The sequence below is a fragment of the Neopelma chrysocephalum genome, unplaced genomic scaffold, assembly GCF_003984885.1.
Source record: "Neopelma chrysocephalum unplaced genomic scaffold, ASM398488v2 Primary Assembly neopelma1_77, whole genome shotgun sequence".
NCBI classification, from domain to species: Eukaryota; Metazoa; Chordata; class Aves; order Passeriformes; family Pipridae; genus Neopelma; species Neopelma chrysocephalum.
In genome coordinates this window covers 750,183-770,771 of record NW_020897738.1, presented here as the reverse complement: position 1 = coordinate 770,771, position 20,589 = coordinate 750,183, and the positions used below count along the sequence as shown (strand labels likewise).

Below are 20,589 nucleotides of genomic sequence, written 5' to 3'. Positions count from 1 at the left end.
CCAGCTGCACTGCTGATGGATCCCTGACTGCTGAACATACAATACATACTAATAGTGTCTCCTCTGTGACAGGAATGCCAAAGCCTGGTGCAGAAAACAACTCAAAGGATGTAATTAAATCAGTTAAATGGCTTGGGGAAAGAGACATGGCTACAACCAGATTTCAACTCTCAGCACAGTCACAGGGCACAGGGAACAACGATTAGGAGAGCAAGAACTGTAAAAGCTCCATGATCAACCACTTGCTTTTCTTTAGTTAATAAACTATAACTCACGCTTAATACAGTCACAGACCAGGTGAGTCCCTAAACACAGAGCCCTGGGACAAAGGCAACTGTTCAGGATAGGCAGGTACTGTGCCGGCATCACCAGAGGTGACATTACCAGGCACAAGTAAAGCCAGTGCCAAGAGCAGAAATCACAGGCCAGTCAGTTGATTTTCATCAGTTGTTAATGTAATGTGCAGTGAACAGCGAGCTCCTGCTGCCTTTTTGGAAGCAGAAACTTGGGGCAGAGCGTTGCTGAAGCAGGAGAGGCAGCTCCAGCTACTGGCAGTAGCAAAGGAGCCTTTGCACAGTGGGAGATCCGGGTGCCCAGAAATGGCCTCGTGCACCAGAGGAGCTGCATGAATCCAACCATTAACACAGCTCGTGGCCAGTTTTACTGAACGACTAAGATGAAGCAGGAACAGCACTGCAGGGGCAGCAGCAGGGTCAGGGGCTTGGGGAGCTGCCTCGGGGGCTGCTTCCACTGCCCAGCAGCTCCAGGCGTGGTCCAGCTCCTCTGAACAAGCTCCAGAGCCACCGGTTGCAAGAGGAGAAAGAAAGATGCTGCCACAGAGAGAGAGCACACAGAGGAGAGCAGGATGGCCCCAAAAATCCCATGGCAGCGTCTGGGCAGAGCTGCATGGACGTCTCAAACAACCAGCAGCCGAGAGGGGCCCAACAGTCTCAGTGCACAGACTGAGCCAGCATCTTTCAGTGCCTCTGGGGACAGGCTGGGGAGAGGTCAGGGCTGACAGTGGGAATGGGGAACACCAGGAGCTCGTGCTGCCCAACAGGTCCGCAGTCCCACAGGAGACTGCCTGGGCAGAGAGGGGAAGGTCTCATCTTCCATGGGCTTCAGTGCGAAGCAGGTACCGCACAGCTGCCAGGAACACTGCATTCCTTCCTCTCTCAGGATCAAAAAGAAAATCAAAATTAAACCCCACCAATCCTGCAGGGGTAGAGGGTTGCTGTTACTGGCAGGGAGGAACTGGCAAAGCCCTGGAGCACCAGGAGCAAAGCACACCCCAGACCTCCCAGGGGCCCCAGGTGGAGCCACATGTTGGCGAGGGTTTCCCCAGATCACAGGCAAATTTCTCCCCACTATCTCGAGGCCCGGGGCTTACCTGAACATGAACAGTGTCTATTCACTTCTTCACATCCCAGGGGAAAAAGGACTTACTACAAAAATCAACAACGCTGGTATGAAATATACAGTAGCCACCATTAACATCATATTTATTGTTATTTAGTTGCTCAGTAAAACATATACAGATATGTACAATATGCAGGAATACAGAAGACTGCACTTTACATATTTAAAAAAAAGAAAGAAAAATAACACTCAATTTCATGAGCTATTGTCACAGTCTTCCAACCAAGCATTTAGGAAATGAATTTAACAAGAATCAAAAAAAAAAAAAGATTACAGGATTGCCTAACACACAGCAGAGTCAAGTTTTCATATTTTACATGTGCAATAACATTTTTCAGAAGAGTTTGCTATGCAGTACGGATTACCAGTGTTTTCAGGTTTTTTTTTCTTTTCCATGAACCAAATTCAGTACAAAGAAATAACATCCTTTTGCTTAAGGCTGTTTTAAAGCTGTAATATTCTTGGGTAGTGAATAGTGATAAAGTTACAACTGCCAGAAATCAGAGCCTGCAGTTTCATCAGTCAGAACCTATGAGCGGATGGACTCAAACCAACAATTTTAATAGAGAATTTCTAAGACAAAATTAGACTATTTCCTCCATTAGCCTTAAGCAATAAAGGAGAAACAATTCTATAAAAATGGGTTATGCTCTTACACACCATCCCTTGAACAGCTGTGAATCCAGCAGCTGAGAAAACCTTACACTGCAGCTCAACAAAAATAAGCCAAATGTACCATTTGGTTTCTATTGCCTCCCACCCTCCCAGTGCCCATCCTGCTGCCCTGCACTCGCCTCACCCCTTCTGCCTACTGAAATTGGAATTTTTTGCCTTGCTGGTGGTGCCTGGAAGTCCAATCTTGATCCCAGGTTCTGAAGGTCAGCCAGCACCACAGTTACCATGGAGGCCATGGGATCTGCACAGGTCCCCAAGTGATCCAGGTGACAGAATTCTGGTGCTCATCCCCCTCCACCTTCACACACAGTGAAAACCTTAACTAAATAACAATGAGCCTAAACCACCTCACTGATGCTCAAATAACAGAGAATGGGTAACTCCAGGAGAAAGTGATCTGTTTTATCACTCCTCCCAATTGAAATGCAAGACAAACTTTGCTCAGTTTGCTATGACACTGTAACTTGCAGACTAAGCACAGGGTTTCTTCTAACAAACACACAAGGAGCCAGGGCACAGGGCCGGGAGGTGGGGGACGTCCTGGTTCCCCTGATGCAGCTCCAAGGCTGTGTGGGAGCCTCCGGCGCCGGGCTGGCCAGGGAGAAGCCCCACGACAAAGGCAAAGCCACGTTTTAGCTGCTGTTCGCAATCCAAAGCGGATCGTGCGTCATGTACCACCAGTCTTTGGCTTCTTGTACAATGTCCCCCATCTGGAAGCCACATAGGACACACGGGTGGGAGGTTTCACCATCCTGGCTTTGCCCTGGCACTTGGGAAACATGTAGCTCATAAAATTCTCCCCACTGACCCAGCTGAGACCCCGAAGGAAGTGAGCCTTGGGCGTGGGGCTCTGCAGTGAGCAGAGGTCAGACCTCAGTGCAGCTCAGCCCTGCCACCGATATGCCTGACATGCTCAGGTCAAAATTGTCCGTGCCTCAGTTTCCCTCTCCACAAGAGTGCAACTTACCTCTTCCACAACTGGCTTTTACCTACAGCTCTCAAACATGCTTCAGTTGGAATATTATTATTCAGAAAATCACATCATTAATGGGTAAAATTAATGGGTACAATGAAATCAGTGCAGGTACCACCAGCTCTGTGACAAAGCTCGAGCCCTCTGCATACACTGTCAGTACCACATTCCCAGGTGATGAGCAGGATGTGATGCCTGTCCTGGTCAGGATGTACCGTTTCTGTTCTGATCTTTGGCAAAAAGCAACAAAACCCTAAAAGCACAGGTTTGGTTGGTCCTGGCATCACCAGTGGCTGCCCTAGACAGAGCTCGTTCAGTCAAGATCAAAGGGACAGGAGGTTAGCAAGAGGATTGCGTGTGACCATATGATTCAGGAGAACTCCCAGCACACAGCCAGCCACTGGTTTAATTCCTCACTCTCTGACAGTCCTGTTCCCCACACTGCACCCACCACCCAGAGCGGAGCCAGCAGCAGCCAAGTGCCACAGCTCCCGTGGCTCGGCACCTGGAGACACAGCCCCTGGCCTCAGAACAGCCTGGCCTCATTTCACAGAATTCCACCGATTTTTAAGGAATTGCTTGCACTCTGCATTTCCATGAGCAAGTGAGAAAGCAAGTTCCGAGTGGATGAGAACAGAAGAGAAGCACAAGCTGCCAATGATGAACGAGTAGAACTGCTGGTCAGACCAAGACAGCACAGTTCCACTCAAATGATGATTTCTCTTTAAAAGCATCTGAACTCTGTGTTCCCTGACAGGTTCCTTCCCGTGGCACAGGGTGTGCATCCCTGACCTCAGGAAGCCTGAAAAACCTGTTCTCTTCAGTGCAGCAGGAAAAACTAAAAACAAAGCAGCAAGGCAAGGGGCTGCACTCCATGCAGGAATGCCACGAGGCCATGAACTCGGACAAAATTTTCAGCTGTGGTGGAAGACAGTACCGTACCAGGGTCACGCCAGGACCCCTCTCTGTGGACCGAGCCCCCCACAGCAGCACAAGTGCCCTGGCAGGCACAGACCCCCTAGCTCAGCATCCCCTCATGCTCTGCTGACAGGATTTAAAATCACATACTTGGGTGAGCCAGGACTGGAGGAATCACAGGCGAAGAGGCACCTTCCAGAGGGAGGCTGACAGTGAATATCCTACCAGGAGATACTTTCTGGGGATGGTGATATTTTATTGCAGGTGCAGGAGGAGTTCTGCACTCCCAGTCACACACCCCAACAGAGGTACAAACCATCCCAGCTTTTTGTTCCAAACCAAGCGGGCGTGAGGCAACTCCACAGCCAATTGCTTCAGGATGGGCAAAAATCCTCATCCTCGTGGCAGCTCCAGCTTCAATAAAAAGCAAAATAATATTGAAAATCAAGATTCAAAACTATCCAAATTTATCCAAAGTCAATTCATTGACCAGACCCATAAATCAATCCATGCATGGTTAATAAGAGCACATTCAAATCACATTTCCAAACACTGCGAGTCTCTCTGAAGCCACATACGACTGAGAGTGAGGATTCCAGACCACCCTTGGCTTTTTAGGCAGAATTTCCTCTCCATTGGTGTCTACTGAGAATATTACGTCAAAATAATTAAAACCCCAGCACAATCATCAAAGATAAAATACAAAGCAGTCTTCAACTCCATCCCTTCAACAGGGACACATTTGTGAAATCATGAATAAATAACCCTAGAGAGGCCAACCTTTATTTGGCAGCCAAAACCTAATCCTCCAGTGCTGTTCCTGAGCTCCAGGATCTGCGGGAGGCGAGCTGCCGGCACGGGGCAAGACGGGGCCACTCCTGGGCGCAGGGACACACAAATAATGGACAGTATTACGTAAAACCGCTGGAGAGTCAGACCATCGTGTCAGTCGTGGGTTTATCTGGTTTGCTTCCAACTTTCGTCTCGAATGAGCATTATCTAGCCCGAGCAGGAAAGCATGGCTTTCCTTTTATTGTGTGCATCCAGCAATGCTGTTCTTCAGTGTGTGGCAGAAACAGGACCTTGAATGAGTTTTGGGAGGTCTGACAGGGATCTCCCTGCACTGGCAGATTAGGAAACGCTGCCTCTAGCAGACAGCCCCCTGCATCCCCCAACCTGGGCCATCCCCAGCTGCTGCCACTGCATCGGGACCTGAGGTGGCAGGGGCTGGGGCACCCCCAGACAAACGCAGGGGACACTGGACCTGCTACCAATCAACAGCATCTTTCTGCAGCTAAAAATGGGCAAAAAATGGGCAGGGTGCAGATGATTTTCTTTTTCAGCATCAGTAAAGTGGGAACTGCAGGAGCACCACCAGGCCCTGGAAAGCAAGAGGGAGCCTGGGCCTTCAGAGGAGGAGATAATGACTCTTGACCATTAAGAAAACTTCCCGTTAGACTTACGTAGAAAAACCCCTTGGTACATTCCCCGCTGTGCCTGAACCAGCCCGTTCATGACAGAGCTCCATCCCGGGGCTGGGCCCAGGTACAGAGAAGAAGGAGCGTCCTGGCCTCACCAGGAGGCACAGAGCAAATGAGGCTGAACCTCATTAACAGGAGAACTTCTTTCTTTCAGGAAAGGGCAGGTCCATGCCTGAACATTCGACAGAGCATCAACTGCTTGTTTTGTATGTGACTGGCAAAGGCTGGGTGTCAGTACGACATATAATTTAATGCTGACCATTTCACTTTCACTGGTGTTTATTCCTGAACTGCTGCTCCTCAGGATCACCATTGTAATAAGTACTGAACAAAGCAAAGCAAAACAAAACAAAACAAAAAAAAAAAAAGGAGAAACAAAGTAAATGAGGAAAAAAAGGAGAAGGAGGAGGAGAATCTTTGTCTTATTATGACATACGTGACTTGGACATACGTTGAGATGAAAAAGGAAAAGGCCTCATCTATAAATGTATGCCAAGGTTACAGAATAATGGGAAAAAGTGGTCTAGCAGGAAAATCTTAAGCAAAAGTGTGCTAACTGCAGAAGGGTTAACACTGGTAACATACTGTGGCAGAAGATTAAAAAAAAGTTGAGGTTTACTTTAAATTAACCCTTTCCAGTCCATATGCCACTAAGCAGGTACCAACCTAGAAAAATAGTCCACCTAGCAGTAGCGGCCCTTTGAAATTAAAAAAAGAAAAAAAATAATTTCTTTTGTTCAAGTCAGGGCAGCCACAAAAGTCCCGAATCTGTTGGAGATGTCCGAGTGCAGGGACCTCCACGTTGGCACCGCAGTCCGGCCCTTCGCCTCGCCCACGTCGTCCGTGCAGTGGACCGAGAGGCACTGCAGGTGGCTGCCCGTCTGCGCCGCCGCCGCCGAGGTCTTGCTCGGGGGAAGGTCGTGGGCTGGAAAGGGTTCACAGAGAGAGGTTAGGAGACCCATGACATGCAACCCCACCAACTCACGGGCAGCAGCAGCAGGGTTGCCTCACCCTCTTCCCACCGGCCCATGCCCCGGTTCCTGCACCTGCAGCGTCACATCCCCCAGCTCGGGGACACTGTGTCACCACCACTGTTGTGGCTCCCCCTCCCCACCCTGCAGAGAGCACCCATGGCTGATTTTTTACCAGGGCAGAAGAACAAATTGAAACAAACCAGTGATGTGTCTGAATGCTGGGGATGGATCCAGGACCGATGAGTGTGTCCTAGACTGCAACACCATCGGGAGCTTTCCTTCCCTGTGCACCCTCTGCTATTGAAAATGGATGCTGAAACATCTCCAAGCAGGAAGCCAGCCCTGAATGCTCTGTGCCCTCATGGTCACTCCCAGCATTGGTCTCCCTGTTCCCCTCTTTTAATGGAGCACCACGATAGTATTTTTCTTAAAATTTATTTCATTTAAGGGCTTTGTATGATCTTTAGCCATCATTAGTTTCTGTTAACCACAAATGGAAGACTTTAACTGAAACATCCTAAACACTATCCCTTGACCTTTTTCCCATGGATTTTACAGTTAATGTGAAGAGTGGCTAAAATGGGTGGAACATGCCAAAGACATCAAAAGCTGGCTGTGCATGTTTAACCTCTCAGGACTTTACCTTCCATCACCTTTCTCCTGTTCCACAAAGCCAGACAGTGTGGGGGTACCACACTTCATGGAGCAGCTCGCATTGCTTCCACTGAACCTGCTGCTATACCAGATACAAAACCAGAACTGACCAGATTCCTACACAATCACAATTATATTAATAATAATCCTAAACTAGTGTGGAAGTCCCGGTTTAAATGGAAAATAGTTTTAATGCTTGATTATAACAAGAGGTCAGAGATGCTCGTATCTAAAACAGTCGAGTTACACCACGCAGAGAAACTACTGAGAATCTGGGGACACGATGCCATGAAGGAACGAGGCTCCAGAGCAGCACTGCTGCCTGCTCAGCCCTGCGTTGGTGCAGCCACGTGCAAACTCCACACAGAGATTGTCTACATCCACACACAGATGTCTGTCACCGCACAGCCCAGCCAGTGCCACCATCACCTTTTGCCGACACCCTCACACGCTGCTCCAACAAAGAATCCGGCAGCAGCACAGCAAAGGTGCTCTCTACACTCCGAATGGATTCCAGCTCCCTGTAGTTGGTGTTGGGTGTTTTATTCAGATAAATAAGCACCACCAAGGGGCTGAGCAGAAGCACAGAGTAGAGGCTGCCACATAATACCCAAATGCTGAGTTCCGCAACCACCTTCCCAACACGTGGAGCTTCTACTCTCCTTTCCTGTGACCCCTGAAAACCACAGGGCAAGAAAATAGACTCCTTAAATAACCACTATTTGATTCGGTGTTCAATTTTACTTACTGTCCTGAATGCAAATATACATGAAAAACTTTATTTATAAAATATTCAAAGCTCAGATGGGATTGTGCAGAAAACTGTGAAAGAGAAATGTTTTTCTTACTTGTATTTGTTCACAAGGCACTCAGTACCCAGTATTTTTATTCTTAGGTCTCCCTGACTGCACAGGACATGCTGGGCTCAGCACAGGAAGAGCCAGCGCCTCAAGATTAGTCCTTGTGACAGCAACTCTCTTCCTCTGCTGCAGAGAAAGAGGAAAGAGTCCCACAGCTGAACTGCAGCCACAAGGGGCCCGGGGGTCCCAGCGGTGTTTCTACACAGGCTGCAGGAGACCCCCACAGCCAAGGACTCCAACAGCCAAGGCAGAGGTGGCACATTCCCAGGCCGGGAACAGAGCCAGAGCTCCACTACACCGGCTGTGCAGGCACCTCGACACCCCAAACAGAGCCAGTCCTCAGCAATGACTACTTGAAGAAGTTCATGTGTCACAAGCAACTGAAGAATAAAATATTAGGGTTATTTGCTTGTAAATCAGCAAATTATTTCTAAGCCATTTGCTGTGGATAAAATTCCTAAGCAAACTACTGATAAAGGAATCAAAGGAAAACCCAAGCAAAAGAGGTGAGCAGGAACTGAGCCTCAGTTTGCAAAGTCAGTACTGACCGCCACTGTCTACACGAGCTTCACTCACCACGGGACATTGCTGTGGGAGCTCCAGCCCTCCTGTCTATCGTTAAAGAGCACAGAAAATGGCACATTTAAATCCAAAACAAAGAGAGGATGAGAGCTTACAGCAAGGCTTGCATTGGCACAAGAATTCTCAAAGTCAATCTGGAGGGAAATCTTCAGTGCAATTTACTTTTTTCCAATATTTCTGTCTTGACAAAGGTATGATGCTTTCCTGGAAAAAAATCTTTGTAGCAAAAAATTATAGTTGTGCTGATCCACCTGATAAGAATTATGTTCTTAAGGACAGGATACTGCCTGATGCTTGTCCAGAACAGTAACACTCTCTCAGCTGACCTGTTCCACTAGCCATCCTTTCTGCCTCCCTCAGAGCCCCAGCACCCTCAGGCCACAGCACACACGGTCTGGAGGGGTGATCTTAGAGGAAATGGACAGGTTAAAATTAGTCAGGTAATGCAAGATGGTGTCACCACGTCACTGCCTCGCAGCTGTCAAGTTCCAGACAAATTGCCATCAGTCGTGAAGCACCTTACTGAAAGTAAGGTATTTTCAAACAAATTATCTTTAAACTGCACAACTGCCTCTATCAGCAACTACTGCAAGAAATTTGTGTTATTAATAAAAGCAGTACCCTTCCAATAAGGGCCATCCTCCACACCCAAGATCTTGAGATGGTCTGGGTGGAGACTTCCTCTCCAAACCAAAGGACATGACACAACAGAACCCAGGACAGACAAAAGCAGGCTCGCAGGACAGCGTGTGCCCCTTGGAAACAGCAAATGCTGAAGCAGAGGTAAGAGAGAAAACACTGGATGTAAGCTCACACTACGTTCATGTGGAAGGCATGAAACTCAAAGCAGCAAAGTGACCAGAGACCAAAAGAAGTTTTGAACCAACTCAACCGTGATGCTTTCCTACCCCACTGCAGTTGGTGACGTTGTGGTAGTTCCCAGAGCCAATCTGCTTTTAGGTAAGAGCTTCTGACCAAGCTTTACCCAGCCAAACACGTTCCAGGCGTTCAGCCCCAGACAAACAGCAAGCAGGCAGTGCCCAGCCAGGCTCCCCAGCCTCCCCCCAGGCCCGACCCTCTGCTCTGACCTTGCACATTTAGGAAGCTGCTCTTTCGTTCTGCTCTACTTTGCAAAGGCACGCAGCCTCTGAAAAGAAAAGGTTGCTGTTTGTTTGTTTACACAGCATTAATGGCAGCATGGTGACTAAGCCAGGAGCCTGGCCAGCAGCACTGGAGCCTGCAGCTGGGACACAGGAAGAGGACCAGGAGTTCTGCTTCACCAAAAAATTCAATACACATGCTACAGACTGCTTTTCCACATTAATTTGGGAAAATCACATTTCTCTAGTGATGTTAGACCCTGACACTCTCCTCACTCCTGCAGACACTGTGTATACACACCTGCAGTCCCTCCAGCTTCCTTCTCACTCCCTCTTTTTCCTGAACCCCTGAGCAGTTAAGCTACTCCGTAAAGCCTTTTTCCTGATGTAGCATCTTCTTATGCATTACTAAAAAATAAATATGTTCTTTTAACTGTGACAACCCACCAAGCACTGTGCAAACCCAGAGGTGTCCCAATTTTTACCAAACTAATCCCATTAAAACCGAGTTCACCTGTAAGACTAACACGCATTGCGTGCATCTTCTTGCCAGAGGAGGTTAATTGAGGGAGAGCTGGTGTAGCCAAGGCAACTGCGGATGCTACGAGGCACCGGGAGATGATGCTGCTCTTCAGGTGCTGCTCATGCCATCCCTCTCATTTTTGCCAAAATCACAATCAACAAAAGGACGGGAGGCAGTGACACACAGGAGCGACAGCATAGCCACAGTCTGGTAAGGGTCTGGTTGGGAGTGGGTTCCACTCCACATTTCAGCATTCCTGCGACATTGAAGTGACAAACAGGAGGTGAAGATCCCTGGAATGGCTCCTTGCCCCAGGGCTCATCCCTTACACTTCTTCACCGCTCTGACACAGCCTGAGCCGCCTGCGCTGCCCAGGGTCCGACCGCCCGGCACAGCACGGCCCCGCCGCCGCCCTCGATGGCCAGCCGAGCGTGAAGGCCCTGGATTGCTACTGATCTTGTTAAGGCTGAATCTGAGAATTTGGCCAAAAACACTATATTCCCTGATCAGAGATCTGTTTCCCCTCTACCATCTGATAACCACTCTTAAAGGACGCGTTAATGGGCTTCTGTTCACTCTGTGCCCGTTAAGCAGAGGCCAAGCTACCATAAGAGGGAATAGATTTGAGTAATGATCCCTTATGAGGCAGCAAACCTACATATAGTGTTTAAAATTATTCCCTTAGGACAAGATGTTTTTCACCAAATCTCCCACATGACAGTTTGACATATTGGTTCAGGCACATAGCTCTGCATTTGTACACAGCACAGAACCATCTTTTTCAGTTTTCAAGAAAAATAAGGTCTGAAAACATTTCATGTTTTCCTGCACACTGGACCTAGTCTCCACAGATTAATGTACTCCTGAAATTGTATTTTTAAACACTCCTAAAACTGTATTTTTAAACACAACTAGTTCATTTGTGTTGATAAACAAATGAACCATCTCCTTCCTCACTGCTGCGGCACTGACAAAGTCCTGGACAAAGGCATTTTCTCGACCCTGGGGTACAAGGAGGCAATGGTTTGCATTTGTTCATAGACACAAACATGGCACATGCCACCTGCTTATGCCATAAGCTTGCACCATTTTCAGGTGTCTCCATCCCTGGCAACCCATGCCCACTGTGGGCTGAATCTGTCTCTGCTGTTTTCAACGCCCTGGCAGAGGCTGCCTCTGGCCCCAGACTGGCAGCACCCAGCTCCACTGGCACTCGAGGGAAAGCCCCAACTGCCCATTACCGAACCTTCCTCTCACTTTGATTTTACTCCTTCATTTATTCTGTTTAATCTCTGCCATTTTTAAAGCCCATAAGACACTTAAATGTGTTGCCCTCCCCAGTATGAACAAAATTCAGTGTTGGTGGTTAAGGTGAACAACTGATGCCAAGGACTTGTTAGAAGCTCAGTGGAAATGGGGACAGGTGACTCCTTGTGCTGCTGAACAGGAGCACACTGCAGAGACACCCCAGCTCCAGGGTATCAGACACATCTCACTCATTGACATTTCAAGAAGTCACTTGGCTTGGTCAGCCCCTCGATTTATTGTCGAGGTCGAGCTAAGCTGCTCTGTGAGAGCCTTTCTCACACAGGAGGGAAAGCTCTTCATCAAACATGTATGCACAGCACTGAGCACTATCCCACAGCACTCATATATCCCACAAACCAGGATTAAAGCTCTGACTTTGCTGCAACACAGACAAGACAGTGCTCACCCAAAGGCATGGCACGGTCATTCCTGCTCAGCCGGGCTGGTACACAGCCTGTTCACCCTTATTGTTGCATGCTGCCCACCCCTTCATCAGCCCATCAGCTCTGGCAGCATCCTCTGGTCCTCACAGCCCCTTCCTCCACAGACAGCATGATTAATTGGAGGTGCCTGCGGCTCTAAAGGGAGAGTGTATCAGCCCATGCTGCAGAGATGTTTATTTTGCTTTCAGTGGTCTCTGAGCTGGCGTGGGGCTCCATCGGAGCTCGCTGCTTGCACAGAATTCAAATAACAGGAGACACAAAGTACTTGCTGCGAATACATATTTTCCTCTTTTCTCCCTTGACCTCTTTTCCTGCTCCTGTTTTCACCAGGAGCAATGGAAGGATGTGCATGCCACGACAGGGAGGCTGCCCAAACCCACAGCAGTGTTAAGGGTTTGCTGTCAGGCTGTAGGGTTACAGTCAGACCGCAGTGTCCTACCCCACAGCTCCAGCAGCAAGCTGGGCAGATATCACTTGAGGACAAGTTCAGATGTGAACCACATGCCACTGTCTGAAGAAGCTGGTGAAAAAAACGTGAAATAGGAAAAATGCTAACCCTATCGATGGAAAAGGCAGCAGTCACCTTACACGTAGCTTGACCTTGAAGACGCAGAATGAACGATATGTGGACAAGGAGAATGACATTGTTGCCCTAAAAACCGTGTTCCCTCCACTGTGCTGGGAGGACACAAGAGAGAGGGAACACACCATTCACCACCTTGCTGCCACTGCCCAGCAGGAGTGCAACACACCTCCATGGCTTCATAAACAAGTGTGAAACTGCCTACACCTATTTATTTCTCTGGATGTTACTGTTAAATCACTGCTTTACAGCTCTATGACTCTGAGAAGAAAGGTAAGTCCTGCATCCCAGGAGAAGCCAGAAGGTCTGTGCCTTGCAACAGCACCAGCTCCTGTGCCTTGCTAGATGGCCACAGGGACAACAGACAGTTTCTAACTCATATCCTTCCCCTCTTTTGGCTACCTTCAGTTCCTCTTTTTGGTTTAACACATTGAGTCTCAGGCTGGCTTCCCTGCAAAACATGCAAACCGCAGAGGGGGTCCTGCCTGCCCCCCTTGCAAAGCAGCTGATGTTGGGATCTGGTTCTCACAGAACAAAAGACCATTCTGGCAAACCAAGTCCCAGCCCAGCTGCAGTGCTGCTGTCTGATGCCTGGCCCTGCCTGCCCCACGCAGGCAAACCACAGCTCGCCTGTGACAGCCACAGAAAGCTGACCGACAGCCAAACCTCCAACCAAGGTCTAACCCAACCACACGGCTCCAAACAGCTGGTTGGGCTCCCAGTGCCATCACCAAAACTGCTCTCCTCAGCTCTGCACAGTATGATAACTGTGACCCTGCTGAAGCAAGGAAAACTGGTGTTAAAAATCAAACCAAATCAACTGCCACCAACAGTCAAACAACTTCTGAACACTTCCAAAAGAAAATAAATGGGAGTCCGACAACTGCAGCCTATCCCAGCACAGCTGACTCAACACTCATGACATCCAAATGCTGCCATCCAACACCAGTGAAGCCTCTGGGAGCAACAAGTTATTTTCCAGGGCCTGTCCTTCTGCCCCCACAAAAACCTGAGCACTTGGCTCATCTCAGAAAGGAGCAAACTGCCTAAGCCCCACCCACCAGCTCCATCACACCGACACTCAGACCTAGCATTGGGAAGAGGCTACAACTGGCTTCTCCCTCCTAACTCTCCAACCCAAAGTGCTGCGGCCATCAGAGCCATGTCCTTGCCTCTGAATTCCCCAAATCCAGCCGCCAACACGAGAAGGAGACCTCCACGTCAGTAGGGAATATGGGCTGACTGATCCCGTGTTTCCTGCGCTGCTGGCGTACATCACTCGCTTGCACTAACTAAATGCTCTGAGCCTATTTTCACCAAGGGTAACAACCCACACATCCGTGATGAGTAAGGAAATGCTGGGTTTTGCACTCAATACTTTCAAATTTATTTCGTATGTACGCACATTATCACACGGCAGTTTTACGCACAGCTCCAGCCCATGCAAAGCCCATCTCCTGACAGCCAGAACGCACGAGCAAACAAAAGGTTCTCCATAAAATCCAAAGCGGAATTTTCTGGTTGCACAAAAGTTACATGAAATTGTTCAATACACCCCCTACTTAACTAAAACCAATTCTGGACACCATCTAGGATTATATCAGGACAGGCCAAAACTGAAAAAAGATGCTACTTAAATGTTCTGCATTAAATCACCACCTGGACATTTCGCATGGAGCTACAGCGATGAACAGTGACAACACCTCACTTCCCCGCACAGCATCGACCTCAGAGCTGGGCTACCACCAGCCCACGCTGCCGAGAGCTCGCTGTCCCCTCGGCAGTGTCCAGCTGCCTTCAGACTCTGTCCCGGGCTACTGGGTGTTACCAAGCTGGTTTTTCCCATGAAGGAATCTTTTGCTGCGTGTTCAATACAGAAAAATAGCTCGAGCTGGCCTAAACTCCACTCTGCTGCTGCCCCATCGCCACCAGCTGGACTGGCCAGGGGATGGGGCCCCAAGAGCAATATTTACTTTAGCCTTTAATTCACTCTATAACCTGTCATATCATTTTAGTAAGTTTTGGTGCTGCTCATTTCTGTTTGATGATACATGGGTCAAAAGTACCAGCATTACCTTCAGCTCCCATGCAGAGCAGGTCTCCAAAAATGGGAGGAAAATGCCCACTCACACTGGCAAGGGAAGGGGTGTATCAATGGAGCTAGTAAAGGCAATGAATACTTGGTGATTATGCACAGAGCAAACAGAGGAGGAAACACGTAAATTCCAGCACTCTCTCATCAGATTTGTGCAAGACCTTTGACATAATTGCAGGGGAAAAAATTGAAATTACAGTAATAAGTAGGATATTTAAGTCCTGCAGATTATACATGGAAAACTCTATTTTCCTTAAATTAAGTGAAAACAGAATGAAAGATAAAGATTCGTTTGTGGTCACTTAGTTTCAGGATGCAAATTAAATGAGTACTTGTTAGCCAAGCAAAAAAAGGCTCTGAAATATTATCAGTCTCTTGTGAGGCAAAGGCTTAGATACAGTTGGCCAAAGACTTCTAAGTGTTTTGTTGCATTGTTCCCTAACAGCTCAACAGGACCTGTGTTCTCACATCCCAATGCCAGATCTGCATCCAGCCCAGAACGAAAAATTTGCTGGCCGCCCACCCCTTGGTCCCTCCATCTCCTCCCTGGCTCTGCCCACAGCTCCCGGAGGTGCCTCTGCCCCATCTATAACTCACAATTACGAGAGACTGTAACACAAAACTGCCACAGGCAAAGTCAATCTCTCCCAGGGGCCTCACACATCTGAGGCTCTTGCACACCAAGAAACAGTGATCATGTGCAGTAATGCTCGGGGTTAAACCACACAAGTTCAAGGATATTCCTGAAATTACAACGTGAGTTTACAAAGGCTAACAGTAAGCAAGAACCAGCACCAAGGATCATTAGCTCTTTTATGCCATTTATTTAGAGCACTAGCTTGAAACACATCCCATTCCTCTTTAGGATGCCTCCAGCTGAAGTTTGGTGTCTCAGGAGTGAATGAGGGAACCTTGGGAATCAGCCTTCATGAAAAAAAAGGAGCTCACACAACATCACAGATCAAGAGAAAAGGAGTCCAGGTCAAAGCTGAGGCTCAAAGGCACCTGCAGAGACACAGTTCTGAGATGGACAGGCCAGGTTGGACAGGGCTCTCTCTAAGCACCTGGTCTAGTGGAAGGTGTTCCTGCCCAGGGGAGGGGAGTGGAACAAGATGAGCTTTAAGGTATCTCCCAACTCAAACCATTCCGTGATGCTGTGGGTGCTCCTTGACCCGCTCCATGCTCAGCAGCACCGACAGCAGAGGTGTGACACTCCAAAAACAGGGGGTTCCAAATCACTGTCTGCAATTCCCTTTCAAATGATCCACAGGCAAATTCTAAAGAGTCTGCAAAAAATAACTTAAAAAAGCAGGAGGCCTGAGCTTGTTAAAGAAAGGTCAAAATCTCTGCTGGAAAACATTTAAATGTTGGCAAATCAGACTGAGAGCTGATGCTACCAACCCAGCACTTTCTGGGCAAATTCATGCTAGGTCTCTTCTGCTGTAAAAAAATCCCAAATTTTGACTACAGAAAGAGATGGAAATGTCATTGCCATATAATGGATTTGGCACGTTCAGAAACATCCCCTAAAGCAGCAGAAAGGTGTGGTGATTGAGCTGGGGCCCATAAATCTGATAGAGGACCAGGGTTTGATTGAACAGCACGTTCAAAAATAAAATCTATCTAAAGGAAAAGCAAAAAAATCATCAGATAGAAGAAATGCACAACCATGTGAGGAGGAATGGCAGTGAGGGAAATTCAGTTTAAAAAAAACACACAAAGAAACCTGGCATTCTTAGGTACAGCTGTAAGTGCCACTATTAGGATAAGAAAAATATAAGCTCATCTTTTTCTTCCAATTGTCACATCACTGTGGAGAGTCTTCACAAAATTCTCAGAATAGCAACGAATCAGGAGCAAACAGCTGTTCAAGTAGGAAAGTCATGGGTAGACAGACTTTCCCTGCTTCAACGAAAAATTAACTCTGAAGTTTCACAGGCCAGTAAATCAACAAAATGGGCCTGTACAACACAGGACGGACAGTCTCATCTTCCAGCCCAAAGCTGAAATATGGGCCAGCGTTCTCCTTCTGGCCATATGCTCTCATGATTTATGACCCACAACAATTTCAATATCCCTGGAAAATGAAAGAACAGCAGCCAATTAGCTCACTCCACTATGCTGGGGGTTCTGTGGGCCCTACCCTGTGGCACCTCTCTGGGGAAGATGGCTGGAAGCATCAGCTGCCCCTGGCAAGGGCAGGAGAGAGACACGGGATTGAGCAGCAACCAAGCACCAGCACAGGGGAGCACAACATATACCTTGCTGCATGGAGCAGCCCACAGGGTCTTCAAGAGAGCTGCAGAGGGACTTTTGACCCAGGGTCTGGAGTGACAGGACAAGAAAGAATGGCTTCACACTGACAGGGCAGGGTTAGATGGAATATTAGCAAGAAAGGGTACTGAGGCACTGGCACAGGTTGCCCAGAGAAGCTGTGGCTGCCCCATCCCTGGAAGTGTTCAAGGCCAGGCTGGACAGGGCTTGGAGCAACCTGGTCTAGAGGAAGGTGTCCCTGCCCACGGTTGGAACGAGATGACCCTACTTACCCACATAATTCTGTGACTCTCTTCCATGCTTCATTCTGACCCATACGCAACGATGGCTGCTTGTGACAACTGTTGTTAACCTGGTCTAGATTTGGTCAAGTGCAGAAGCACAGACTGTCCCACTAGAAGGGCGTAAGGACCTTGTAATCTCTGCCTGCAATTGTTCCATACAGGGCACTGCCAGCAATGCGAGTGCTGTCAAGCCAGGCAGGACTGGGCTCTTCAGCACCCGCTTCGCTGCCACAACACAAATGCAAAGGCGGCACCAAACAAACAAAAAATCCTCCACCCCACCCTGAATTAACCTTTCTCTCACACAGGTCGGGCAAGTTGCAGCTACAACAGCCTGAGTCATACAACCAAAACTTCACCCAACCCCAGCCATCGACCAGGGCTGCTGCACATGTGAGCCACCACACGGCAGAGAGCCTGTGAGACACTCAGTCAATTGGCCCAACGTAAAAACTGGTTCTTGTGAAGGCAAGGGCATTCAGAGTGGTCTTTAGGTATCCTCTGAGTGACAAACTTCAAGTCACAAGTCTACTCAAAGGCATGTCTCTGAACAGCAGCCCTCCATGGATGCTTTGTCCCCTGGGAAATGTGGCGAGTAATTCAGGTATCCATAACAGCACTGCAATGAATTCTGCTACTCACTGTCCTCCTCAGGTCTGGATCCACACAGCCTCTTCCTGCAGCAGCATAGCTGCCAAGGCAGATGGGCCTGCAGGGCTTTGATACAAGGGGGAGTGAAATGGCAGCAGGAGCACCCATCACCCATGGGACTGCAAGGATAGAGGAGTGGAGTCTGAGTTCAGTGTCTTAATGTACCTGCCTTGCCTCCCATCCTCCAGGTCTTCTTAAGCAGAAAGCAGCCATGCTGAAGGAGTTAATCTCGCCTGAAACAACCTATCTCCAGTTTCTCAGAAACTCCAATGCTGCAGAGCTGGGCTGCCTGCTCCCTGCCTGCTCCTGCCTGCAGCCTGACCCCTGACATTTCCACTCTACTTCTCCCTGGCATGGAAAACTTAAGCGTACACAAACAAACAGGTTGGAGGACAGATAAATGAAACAGAGGAGGAGAAAGGGAAGATTGCTCAGATTCCTTGTTGTGGCCCTGATTAAATAACAGAGGCACCACCAGACATGGGTGAGGGGCTGGTGTTTATCAGTAAACCTGAAGTCTACAGCAAGACATCTCTGTTTAATTAATCCTGAAAGGGTCCCTTCCCCCTTCCACTTCCCAAGGAGGTTTTGAGGATCTACAAGTTTAAAGACACAGTGAGTCCTTTTTAGCTCTTTTCTTACAAAACACAAGGGCAGAACCACAGCCAGGATTTACAAACTCTACGGCAAAGGCTTCCATCACACGGGCCCACACAGGTAACACCCACCAAGCAGCACTTTGGATTTAGTCATCCTGAACCCTCTGAAGCAATATGCCCATCATAACAGCTGGAAGCCTGCACACATGTAATCACAACCAGATACGAGTCTGCACATCTCACATGGGTTGAGGTTCTCCTGCCATTTTTACAAGATACCAATTTCCCAAGGGATAAATCACTTCCCTGCTTGATGCAGTTCTACTGTCCCCTATTTTTTACAGTTTTCCCATGGTGGCATTACTCCAATGACATCAACATCACTCCACCATGGAAGAGACTGCACACACACCGAGCAAGACAACTGCAAATGCTCTTGGCCTCTGGGCTTTCACTTAGCTTGGGAGGACCTTCCAAGGCATGTTCTCTTCCAGGAGGTCCCCTGCCTTTTGATCCAAGGTGAATACTGTACTAGTCCAAAGCACCACAATTTAAGCCATCAGCCATGAAGAGCTACAAAGCTGGCACACCTCAGCAGCAGTGGGAGAGGAGCTCTGCTTCCAGGGCACCTTCATCCCACCACCACACCTGGAGAGCTGCAACATGCCAGTCAGCACCCATTGCAGCAGCAGCAGAAACTCTGGTCCGTAGAGAGTGGACAGACCACCAAACCAAAAAACAGCTTTCGACAGCAGCAGCCTCGGTGAGCACTTACCAAGGCTTTTCACCAGTCCTCAACAGAGAACAGAGCAGGGAAGGTCTGGCAGCAGAGTGCTCGGCCTCCAGATCAAACAGCCACCTTAAACACCAACCACCCACCCAAGCAACCATCTAACCAATGGCAGAATTAGAGAGATGGATTCTTTTTGTGTAGTGTAAGTTGCAAAAAGAGCAAATGAAAAAGTAGAAGAAAATCTCTGAAATAATGACTTCTGGCCCAATCAAAAAAAAAAAGAAGGGCAGGGCGAGGAAGGGTAATTTGAAAGTCTAAGTTCAGATTGTAAAATAAAGCTGTATTTCGCATCAGCTTTGTAAAATTTCCAGGAAAATAAAAAGTCAAAACCAGTTATTTTCTTGAAGATCTATATTCTTAAATACCTGGTTTCAACACAATCTCTTTTTTAAAGAAGTACTGGGATGGGGGATGAACTGTGATGAACTGAAAAATGTCTCTGCCTACCCAAAAAAAAAATCATTATGCAATGACAAGAGACAATCCAGTCTATAATCAAAGAGAGAATCCTGACATGTTCAAAGAGAAAATTATTGTAACAGCAGTGACTTTGAAGATGAGATGGGGTTTTTTTGGTGGAAACAATGGCCATCAAGATTTTTACTGTGGCAGCCAATGCTTAAATGCACAGTTCAGCATGCAGTGTGCCTGCAGGTACACTGAGCGCCGACAGCAAAAAAAAAAAATTAAAAAATAAAATCGTAACACCTAAGAAATTCATACCAGCAGTGCTCTCTGAGTGGAGAACCACTCACACTGGGGAGTGAACGCTCCTACCCATGGGCACGCTTGTCCCAAGGAGTGAATCTTTACAGGAAACTTAAGAGTCAATGTCCCATTAATACAAAACTTGCAAGTTATAAAGAACTACACTGAAATATTTAAATTTTCAACATTTGCTTCCAGGGAATTGCATATTTGGCTGTAAAAGTCGTGATCTGCGCTGTTCGCTGAACTACTGTGATTCACAGAAAATGAATCACAAAAGGAAAGTTTTGTGACTGAAAAAATAGCTGTTCTGTAACCCACCTAACGAGCAGTATAGTATTTGCTGCTCTTTGATTGGGAGACTATTGGCATATGACTGTAGGTAGTCAGGGCCTCGCTGACTATAAATACCCCTTTCAAAAACAGAATTTGGATTAAGCTCAGTGTTACTTTGGAGTAAGAGTCAAATAGAGTGCCTTACATCTCTCCTGCATTTCACTTTTTGGGGACAGCCCAAACTCAGAATCCCCCTGAAGAGTTTATTTGTCACAAACACAGTGCAAATGCTGCGCAGCATTCACTTCCAAAGGAATTTGTATTTTTACCATGGAGACTTTGAGTTGTATCAATCCTGTCTGTGCCTCCATTGCTATAAGCATTAGTTATATGTGAGAACTATTTCACTAATACTA

The 20,589-nt window shown here is 47.8% G+C and overlaps 1 protein-coding gene across 2 annotated transcripts in view; it reads right to left on the bottom strand.

Annotated features, from left to right (window-relative positions):
- The window catches only part of MN1 (MN1 proto-oncogene, transcriptional regulator), an 84,806-nt gene that overhangs the window by 48,196 nt on the left and 16,021 nt on the right, over window positions 1–20,589 (bottom strand). Inside the window, exon 2 of one of the 2 annotated variants that reach the window (XM_027689707.1) lies at window positions 1,480–6,391. The exons of the other annotated variant lie outside the window; for it this stretch is intronic. Within the exon in view, the coding sequence (XP_027545508.1) occupies window positions 6,204–6,391 (188 nt within the window). The 3' untranslated portion in view covers window positions 1,480–6,203. Of the gene's footprint in view, window positions 1–1,479; window positions 6,392–20,589 lie in introns of those variants that run through there. 2 annotated transcript variants of the gene reach the window in all.